The 10,717-nt window shown below is 34.7% G+C and overlaps 2 protein-coding genes across 2 annotated transcripts; one reads left to right on the top strand and one right to left on the bottom strand.

Annotated features, from left to right (window-relative positions):
* The first annotated feature begins 495 nt into the window (after positions 1 to 495).
* Positions 496 to 4,157, top strand: LOC108207212 (protein FAR1-RELATED SEQUENCE 5-like). Its single transcript, XM_064086976.1, has 4 exons — positions 496 to 1,643; positions 1,987 to 2,263; positions 2,352 to 2,915; positions 3,270 to 4,157. The coding sequence occupies exons 1-4, from the start codon at positions 631 to 633 to the stop codon at positions 3,876 to 3,878; spliced, it is 2,463 nt and encodes an 820-aa protein (XP_063943046.1). The 5' UTR covers positions 496 to 630; the 3' UTR covers positions 3,879 to 4,157.
* A 128-nt stretch (positions 4,158 to 4,285) lies between these two features.
* LOC108212538 (uncharacterized) lies at positions 4,286 to 7,317 on the bottom strand. The gene is made up of 9 exons (XM_064086275.1): positions 7,216 to 7,317; positions 6,919 to 7,122; positions 6,632 to 6,832; positions 5,955 to 6,463; positions 5,705 to 5,882; positions 5,495 to 5,608; positions 5,270 to 5,407; positions 4,976 to 5,176; positions 4,286 to 4,696 (listed from the first exon to the last, which is right to left on the bottom strand). Exons 1-9 carry the CDS (start codon positions 7,273 to 7,275, stop codon positions 4,418 to 4,420), a joined length of 1,884 nt encoding a protein of 627 aa, XP_063942345.1. The 5' UTR covers positions 7,276 to 7,317; the 3' UTR covers positions 4,286 to 4,417.
* Between the last annotated feature and the right edge of the window lie 3,400 nt (positions 7,318 to 10,717).

Here is a 10,717-nt window from a genome sequence, read left to right as displayed (position 1 = left end):
TCGATTACTGTCTTTTCTGTACTCGAGCTTCGATATCTCTCTGTCTCTATTGCTCTGTGTCTCTAACTCGAGCTTCGACTCTCTAACTCGAGCTGGCTTTTGTCTGTTTTTGACGTTTGATTGAAGCTCTCTGTCTCTGTTATTCTGGAGCTCTCTCTCTTTGTTGCTTTGTGTCTATAATTCGAGCTCGAGAAAGTGTGGTTGAAGGAGATTCGAATTGCTGAAGATGATTATATCAGACTTAACGAAGATTAGTGATAATCAAGGTAAAGTTTGTTGTTCACTGTTTTTGTTTTTTGATATAATTTGATGATTATATCAGATTACAGTGTTTTCATGCTCATATTGCTTTTGTAGTTTAGGCATGCTCATATTCTTGTAGTTTCTATTTAGTGATATGTCTAATATAATTTAGTTGTATTCGAATTGTGTATATTTTAGTGCTTGTGTTTTAGTTAGAGTTTAGACATGTAGTTGCTGGATTGATGATTGTTAGTTATAGTAATTGTGTTTATATATGATTTTTAGTCATATAGCTAATATAATTTAGTTGTATTGGAATTGTGTGTTTTTTAGTGTATGTGTTTTGGATAGATTTTAGATATGTAGTTGCTGTATTGTTGATTTTTAATGTATGATTGCAAGTTTTTGATGACTGAGTTAGTGTGTAGGTGCTGCAGTATATTAGTAGTGTTTGTTTATTATTTTCAATGTGATGCAGTAGGCAGTTATAGTATGATCCTGTTAGAGTATTATAGTATTATTTATATAATTTTTGAGTATGTCTGTTGTATTTCAGGTTCAAGTTGCGGTGATTCGTCTAATGTTTGTGTTAGTATTCCTGTTTCTTCAACAGAAAGCGAAAAATCAGTGACGAATTGCATTGTCTCTCCTGGTGGTATGAAGTATTTTATGCCTAGTTCTGTTGATGGAAGTCAAGTACCGTTTCAAAATCAGTCATTTGATAGCTTAGATAAGGCGTACAACTTTTACAGAGAGTATGGGAGGCTAGGGGGTTTTGATGTACGAAAAACAACGGAGAAGAGAGATGCTGATGGTACCATAATTTTGAAACATTTTGTGTGTAGTAAGGAAGGTTTTGTTGATGGAAGTCATTCTGAAGGAATTAGGCAAAGACGTACTGTGTCACGGAGGTGTGGATGTAAAGCAAAAGTGGTCATGAAAATTAGGAGCCAGAACAGATATTATATTTTCAATTTTGTTGAACTTCACAACCATCCGCTTGCTAGTGAAAGTGGTAGACAGTTTCTGAGGTCTAGTAGAGAGATGACAGTTAGTTTGCGAAGTTTTGTTTTTGATGCTGCGAAGGTAAATATCGGCTGCAGCAAGGCATTTAGCTTGGTCAAAGAGATGACAGGTGGATATAGTAATGTTGGGGCAACATTACGTGATTTCAGGAATTTTAATAGGGATTTAAAAGAATTTGTCGGTGAAAGGGATGGACAGATGCTGATTGACAAGTTTAAAGTATTACAGGAGACATCAAAATCATTTTATTTTGCTTATGAGCTTGATGGTGACGGGCATTTGACTATGCTTTTCTGGGCTGATCCAACAGGTAGGAGGAACTTTGAAATATACGGCGATGCTGTGTCATTTGATGCCACTTTTGATACTAACAAGTAAGTTATTTTACATTTCAAATTGTTTTCTTTTAGTAATAGAATTATTAGTTTTCTTTTTATGTAATGTTGTTAGAATGTCGATAATGGTTTATATTATACTACAATACCTTGTCTGGAACTATGAAGTAAAGTATGTATATTTGTAATTTTTTTAATTAATCTTTTTAACAAGGCTCAAGGTGCAGTAAACAATGGTATACTGGAGTTATATTTGCAGTACCTTAGTGATAATCTCAGTATATTTTAGTGATAATCTCAATATATTTTAGTGATGTCTGCAGTGTATTTTAGTGGTATATGTTAGTTTATGTGGTTTTTAATCTGTTTTATCTATGTTCAGGTATAATATGATTTTTGCGCCTTTCACTGGTGTTGACAAACATGATAGATGTGTCACATTTGCTGCTTGTTTGTTATCAAAAGAAGATGTTGCTCATTATAATTGGGCCTTTAAACATTTTGTCAAGGCCATGGGACGCAATCCAGTGGTGTTTATAACTGATCAGTGCCCTGCAATGAAGGTATCTGTGCCGGCTTCATTTTGTGGTGATAATGATTTGGTTGCTAGCAAGCATCGCCTATGTATGTGGCATATAATGCAGAAATTCCCTATTAAGGTAGTTTTTTAGTTGTTTTTTAGAAATTTGGTTCCTAGCATCTGAAATTTACTGTCATATATTTATGTAATTTTCCATAATATTGCAGCTTGGGAATCGTTTGTGTAAGGAAACAGACTTTATGGAGAAAATGAAAACTTACATATGGTCATCGAATTTGGAAATTGATGAGTTTGAAAGTGGATGGAAAGCGGTTATAGGAGAGTTTAAGTTGGAAGATAACAAATGGTTATCAGATATGTATGACATAAGAAAGTCGTGGATTCCTGCCTATTTCAGGGACAGTCCTATGTTTGGCTTGATGAGGACAACTTCAAGGTCCGAAAGTGAAAATTTTTTCTTTTCACAGTTTCACAAGCAAGGTGATACTTTATGTGAGTTTTGGATACGTTTTGAGAGTGCAATGCATAGGCAGCGGAATGAAACGGAACGTTTAGACCATGAGTCTAACTCAAGCAAACCAAACATTTTATCAAGATGGTTCATTGAAGATGATGCAGCTGAGCTATTTACACGTTCCATTTTTTACAAAGTTCAAGAAGAAATTTTGGCATCTTGCTTGGATATGCAAATCAAGAGAATGAGTGAAGAAGTTGATGGGGTAACTCATTTTGAAATAAAGGATGTCAAAGTTAAAGATAAACTTTTTAAGGTATGTGTTTTCCCCTTTATAGTAGTATTTTATATATTCTAATTTTGATATATATTTTTTTTACAGTAGTAATTGTTACTGTGGAACAGAAAGTAAATATAAAATATTTGAAAATATGCATAATATAATTTTAGTAATGCATTATTAAAATATTTTGCATTCTGATAAATTGTAGTGGCATTAGTAGTTGTTTTGTATTGCAAGTAGTCATTAGTAGTGATCTGGATTGGAAGTAAATGTACTGGACCACCTGCCGAAATTTGGTATTTATGTCATTTTATTTTTGAAGCATATCTCATATTGGTAATGGTTCAAAATGGTGATTTGAATGGTGATTTATGATTCATTTTGCAGGTTACTGTTAGCAAATCACATGCCGTATGTTCGTGCAAACAATTTGTTATGTGTGGAATTGTTTGTAGGCATGCTTTCTGTGGCTTAAAGCAGATTGGTGTCACAAAATTTCCAAGGAGTCTCGTGCTTAATCGTTGGATGAAAGTTGCAGAAAGTGGCACTTCATTGGAATCTAATGTTGTGTGTTCGGATTATTTTAAAATGGAGCAAGTGTCGTTGAAGTTGACAAACTTATGGTTTGATTTTCGTCAGATTCTTAGCAAAGCTGGAGTTGAAATGGATAAGCTTGACTATGTTCACAAAATCATTAAGCAGATAAGTAGTGATTTTGAAAAGTATGATGGAGATTCTGTTGATTTTACTAAAAAGGATCATATGGCAGCTATGGTAGGTGAACAGCCGGTTGAAGAGGTTACCATTCTTGCACCAACTGTTTCCAGGAACAAGGGAAATTATTTCAAGCGTCTTGTGAGTGATAGAGAGAAAGCAATGACAAAAGCAAATAAAAGAGTTCGAAGATGTAAAGAATGTTCGGCAACCACTCATGATTCGAGAACTTGTCCGAAGAAAAAGAAGGATGGAGGAGCTGTAGTTTCGAATATGTTGTGAATATGATTTTAATTTTCAATTTTAAAAGACCTTGTGCACTTGTCTTTATAAAGTGTTAAGTACATTTTGATTTTATGTTTTCTGAGTACATTTTGATTGTTTATAAATTGTCTTTATAAATCACATTAGTACTGATACATTGTCAGTTTATATTGAATATATAAACTGAATTTGTCAAGTTTTGGAGTGAAAATGAGTTGGTTTTTAGTGATATAGGTAATGTAATTTAGTGGTGTTATCAGTGTAATTTAGTAGTATACATCCCAAGTTTTAGTGATATGTGTGGTTTTTTAGTGATATCCTGCTTTACTGTGTAACGAAAACAATGAAAAATCATAAAACTAAAATGAAACAATAACAAAAGTAAAAAAGCCAAATATTTACCATTGCATTTTGAGATGGTAACACTAAAATAACCATATCCATACAAAAACAATCCAGTAAATCAATTTTTAGTCTCAACATAATTCAGCCATCTAATAATTCTTGTAAATCAGTTTCTAATATTCTCAAACAGTGCACTTAAACAATGACTAAATCTAAGAAGGAGTTGGTCCTTCTTGAGAAGACCGTTCTACTTCGTGGAAAGAACTTATTAAGTTCACGGCGAATTTCACTCTCTTGCCAGATTTTTTTGCTGGAAACTTCTCTGCAACTTTTCCAGCCAGGACGACATTGATGATATTATGCTTTTCTGCTGTGTTGTACAAGCCTACAGCTTCTGTGGTGATAGGCTCTTTGAGTTCATTCAGGTGTGAAGATAGGATTGCTGTGTTGTACTTGAACCTCAGCCTAGTTATTTGTTTATCCTGTGTTGGCTGCAATATGATAATTTGTTTATTAGTGTTTGTTATCACATAAATTTTTAAGCCTAATAAACAGAGCAATTTGAAAAGAAATTAAGGGCATGCTGCATACACATTTGAATTACAAAGCTATATACACTTTAATTAATTTCACTAAAACATATTAACTATATCACTAAAACATATTAACTATATCACTAAACTATATTAAGTATATCACTAAAGTATGTCAACTATATCACTAAAATGTAAAGCAGTATATAAGTATGTAAAATATTAAACTAATCTTACCCCTTCTTCTGTTAAGTCAGTGTTCCAGTTTTTGACATCTCCTTTGAAGGTTTCCATATGGCGCATGAGGAAGATACCACAATCTGTGGAATTGTCAGTAGTCTGCCATGGCATTTTCACAAAACGAGGCTTCATTTTCCGCACTCTTGATCCCAAATTTGGATTTTCATTCCTACTTATATAATTGCAAAAGTGAGAATGCTGTAAAAGAGAAGAAAATATTAGTATAGTGGACTTAAAACAGTGCATGTTTATATACATAATAGTGGAATGAAGGATAAAAAAATATATTACCAAAACCTCCAAAACTCTGCTATAGTACATCTTAGGCTGTGCTTCACGTTTAATATTGTCAATTATAAAGTATCCCATGGTTTTGATACCATAGCATACCAAATAATAATGCTCATATTTATTAATAGGAAAGCACACCTGTAATCATATTAAGAGATATTTTAGTTAAAGATATTTGAGAAATGTTGAGATCTATGTCAAAATTAGTTAAGAAATGACATTTACCATTTCCACGTCTTCCACTTTTTTGATGGAAAAAGTTTGAAGAATCTTGTCCATCCCCCTGGCAAACGAATCATAAGTTTCGGTGACTTTCTTTTCTGGATCAATGCTGAAAATCTGGTTGATATAAATATATTAGATTCTGTTGTATGTAGTTATGAAATAACTGAAAGAAATTAATTAGAATATATATACGAAGGCAATATATATTACCAAATCTCCTATTGTGCAGAAAAGTCTTAGTGGTGACCCATCTGCCTTGTACTTTTCACTGTCATTTAGGATTGTTGCCCATGTATCAATCACAGAGTAGTATACACTTGTTTTTGGTTTCAGCGTCAACAAGTGTTCCTTGATACATCTAACTTCCTCCCATCTAAACAAATCATCCCTGTAATTATATATATTAATTAGTATTAGGCAGATAAAGAAATGTATATAACAGAAAGGGCAAAATACTTACAATAGCTCGCCCTTTTTCTTTAACAAGAAGACCCAATATCCAAAGTCTTCATTGTTCATTCTTTCCTTGATATCAATCACCCTGTTGACATAAGGTGATTTTTGATATGGACCTACTTTCTTTGTCCGCTTGCTTTTTTCTCTCTCTTGTGGTTCTGGCTCTGGCGTGACCAAATTTTGATTGCTTTCTTTTTCTATGTCATCCAGGCCAAGGGAAAAAGAAGGGACATATCTCTCATCATCTTTCTGTTGCTCAGCAAGGATCTCAATGTCGGTTCTGTCCATTTGTTCAACAACTTCTAGGCTGGCGACTATTTCAGGTGATAATTCATCACCCAAATCATCACCAGTTTCCTGGTTAGGAATGAGATATTCTTTCAGCATTTCACCGATAATAGCAAAGTTTTTATTATCGGGAAACTTTTCCCTTGCTTTCACTAAATCTTCATCAAATTTGGACTTTATGTCCACAAGTTCCTCTGCCCTTTTACGTAAATCATGAAGTACATCCTGAGAAGTCAATGCAAAATTTAGAATTGAAATATAGTGATATATATGGTAGTATTATAATATTTTAATAGGTGATCTATCTAATATACTCTAGTGATATATATAGTAGTTTTTAGTGATAATTTGCATGAATTATAGTAGTATGTTACTAATTCATATATAATGTACCTCTTCAGTTTGTTCAACATTTCCATCAGCTGCCTCTGTTGGAGGAGTGTAATACTGTGTATTTTGTGGACTTTGGCACTGAGTTGATTCATGATGTTGTTGTGATGTTGACTCCTTTCTCTTCAGGTAATCTTTTTCAATTCTATCCACCTCTGACCAATACTGCCACGTATCCCAGGCTCCATTTTCATTATCATTTACCTACAATTAAGGATGAAACACATTTTTATATAAAAAGAATAAGATAGGTTTTTGACTACGTATTCCATATACAAACAGGATCATACCTTTGTCTTTGGAGGTTCAGAAGGATCAATTTTTTGTAGATATTCTTTTAAACTTGGTTGGATTGATCCAACTCCAAAAGCTCCGTCAATCACCTCAATTTCTTGTCTTTGTCTCAACATTTCTAGAGTCCAACCATTGTAGGAAGGAAATTGTCTATCAACCAGGTTCATTCCTTTGTACCTCACACGGTCGACATATAACAACTACAAAGTGAAACAAGTAAAACTATTAATTAGATTTTATATTCTATTAGAATATACAGACGAGAAAAAAAAAGATTTAGATTGTTGTCTTACAGTGAGAAAGATTAGTGATCCTCGAAAAAATGTTGTTGTTGTTCTGTTCCAACTCTCCATTCCAATTACAAGGTAGCCTAGGAGGAAATCTGCCCAGTTATACTTTTTGTTAGGTCCTGAAACGATTGTAGAAGGGGGGGGTTGAATACAATCGTCACTAAAAATCGCGGCGGAATAATCTGATTTGAAATAAACTTGTTAATCAGATTTTAATTAATTAATATAACAATGTTTTAAGTCGTTATATAATTAATAAGGTTCGTTTTAATGTCCACTAAAATTCGTAGAATAAATTCGACAGGATGTATTCTAGTTTAGTGATTAAAACAACCGAATGATCAAAGCACAGGAAACTGTGGATTTAACGAATAGCAAGTTACAAACAACTTGAAAGTTTACAAGGCAATGAACAACAACAAATGAAGAGGTTGAAGCCATATTTATAGGCAACACCTTGAACTTGTATGACAAAGTTGGTATGACCATGCTACAAAGATCAGTATGACAATGTGAGCTAATGTCATGCTACAAATGAAATCAGTATGACAATGTGAGCTCATGTCATGCTGAAATAGAAATCGGTATGACATAGCAGGACATTGTCATGCTGCAATTTTCGGTATGACAATCCATAGCATGACATATGACTTGCAGGTTAAGTCATGGAGTGGTATGACAATGTTTAGTAATGTCATACAGCATGAATTCGGTATGACAATTCATAGCAATGTCATACTGATTGAATTCGGTATGACAATGCATGGTAATGTCATGCCAATTCAAATTCGGTATGACAAAGTGTAACATTGTCATGCTACACAATTCGGTATGACAATTGAACTTATGTCATGCCACAGACACGGTATGACAAACCAGGTGCGGTATGACAATCTATATGCTTGTCATACCGTGCCCAAAATCAGTTTTAAATAGATTTTCTTTAATATAATTAATTCAATAATTATTCACTTAATTATATTAATCATATAAATTCATAAATTAAATTAATTCAAGTGTGAATCAATTTAATAAATAAATTACATAACTTATATAATTAATTTGAGATGTGAATAAATTAAAAGAATAATTATATTGAGCACAGCCTTCAGCAGCAGGTCTTCTGACATCCTTTAAAAGATCTGATTCTTGTCTTGAATGAACGACCACCTATAGTTGATGCTGAATATTTAATCTGAGTAGCTGACACACAAATGTACTGTCTGGTTCATCTGTATCTAGCTGAATCAAATACTCCTTATCAATTAAACATTTGAGAAGTGGCTTGTTCGTCGAGTCTTTGTCTTCGTAGTTCTTCTTCATAAGTAGAAATAGTTTGGAATCTTTTGAATAAATAAAGTATTAAAACTTTATACCTTCTGGACTTCTGGACGTGCTACAAAATATTATTTGTACACTGAGGCTTGAACATATTAATGAACTTCTTCCAGTGGTGTGCAGCAGCATCCTGAAATTCTTCAGACATATGATTTTAACAAATCACTTGACGTTCTTCGTACGGATTCCTTCAATAGTGCTTGCTAATTTACTTTCTTTCTTATCAGAGTTGAGTTGATACTCTTAAATACAAATAGGCTTAACATATGCCTTTCAATCTCCCCCTATTTGTTTGTTAACATAACATGCAAATTATCGAGAGGATAACTCAACTAACTGATAAGACAAAGGATTAAACATGAATTGTAAATAGCAAAAAGTTTCTGGTATTTCATTAGACATTCACCAGAATTCAAACAAGTACATTAGATTACATAAGGATGTTCTTACTGAACATATATTACAAATTCCTTAACAAATCTAAAGATCAACTTCTCCTTCTTCGATATCTGAACTGTGAAGAACAGGAGTTGACGGTTCTTCTCTGGTTGGCACTTCAGATGTAGTGGATTCACCACGCTTCTTTCGTTCCTTTGCCAGAGCCAGTTGATGTAGCACTTCCAAATCCACAGGGTCTTCGCGGAAGTCTGATGGCTGAGATTTTGTAACATGTTTCATCTTTCGAAAGTACTGAGCAACATTCTTTCGAGTGCAATAAGCAAGAATCACATCATCAGCATCAGACTTAGCTTTAGAAGCAAAGCCCTTGGTTCTTAAAAGAGTGGAGGCAAGAGCAAGTTGTTTAGCTGGATACTTTGACAAGGCATCTTCGTTGAGATAGACAGTGCTGAAGATCTCCTTGTGAACGAACTTAACACAGTAAGGATTCCTGACAACCTGAGGACTGTTGAATACAGCTTGTTCCAGCAGTTTGTCACGAAGAAGTTCATTCAGGTTGGAGCTTCGCCTAACCTTGTTTCGAAGTACCCAGAGCTCAGATACAGAGAATGATTTCAGAGATTCGACAGATAGTCTGTAAGAACCATTCCTCTGTGTATAGACAATTAGCTCCCATTGCTCTAGCAAGTTGTTGACCCCCACTGTCACATAATTCAATTCCAAAGCAAAGGCATGCATAAAGACATCCTCGTCAGGGTTTACCTCTCTAAGATCATAGATCAGAGATAAGAACTTGTTGTCGTCGAAAGGCTCCCTTTGAGGTCCATTAAAGATTCTTCTTGCAATGTCCCAGCTTTTTCCTTCTTTCCTCCTTATATCAAGATTTTTCTGTTTGCACGCAGCATCATAGATTTTCTGCTTCTCTATCTTGATTTGCTCTTCAGTTATCAACTTGTCCTCTAGAAGTTTCTGGTAATCACGAAGCTTACGCTTCCTAGCTTCATTCTCAGCTTTAAACTTCCGGACATTCTCTTCATGTTCAGGGTCAACAGGTTCTTCATCCTGAAACAGATAGCTCTCCTCAAATTTGCCTTCTTCCTCTGCTTGACGGTAGGTAGCATCGAAGACGTCATCATCATCCATGTCTTGTGGAAAATCATCATAGTTATCAGAATTAAAGACATTCTCAGATTGATGTGCCGGCTCTTTGCCTTTAGACTTTCCAGAATTGTCAGGAGCAGATTCAGAAGTATTCCCTTTGTTACTTTGATTCGAACTATTGCCCCTGTCACCTTTGTCTCCATCTCCTCCTCTATCTCTTCTATTCTCCCCCTTAGTTGAGGGATCCTCTCTGGAGGTATCAGCATCTGACTTTGAGTTCCTGAGGAGTTGATCCAGTTTCCTGTCGATATCATCAAACTTTGACATATACAGTGCATGATTAGATCTCATCTCGACAGTCAACCCATGAATTTCTCCTTTAAGCTCATCCCTGGAAGAACTGGATGGCCTTTCATCAGCTTTCTTCTCTAGGGTCACCAACTGTGCACCCTTTAGCCTCTCATTTTCAGCAATCATTCGGGCTAATTCAGCTCTAAGCTTAGACATTTGTTCCTCAAACAGAGCCGGGTTAGTGTGTGCACTCACCTCACGTACACTCAAAGCTGTTTCACTAGCCTCACGTGCATGTGTATCGCTCGGTGTTTGCCTTTCTTCACTCATAGTATTTACTCTTCCAGCTGTACCTGTGTAAACTACCAATGTCCCC

This window comes from Daucus carota, chromosome 2, assembly GCF_001625215.2.
Source record: "Daucus carota subsp. sativus chromosome 2, DH1 v3.0, whole genome shotgun sequence".
Classification (NCBI taxonomy): Eukaryota; Viridiplantae; Streptophyta; class Magnoliopsida; order Apiales; family Apiaceae; genus Daucus; species Daucus carota.
The sequence above is the reverse complement of the archived record's forward strand: the minus strand, read 5'-3'. Positions and strand labels throughout refer to the sequence as shown.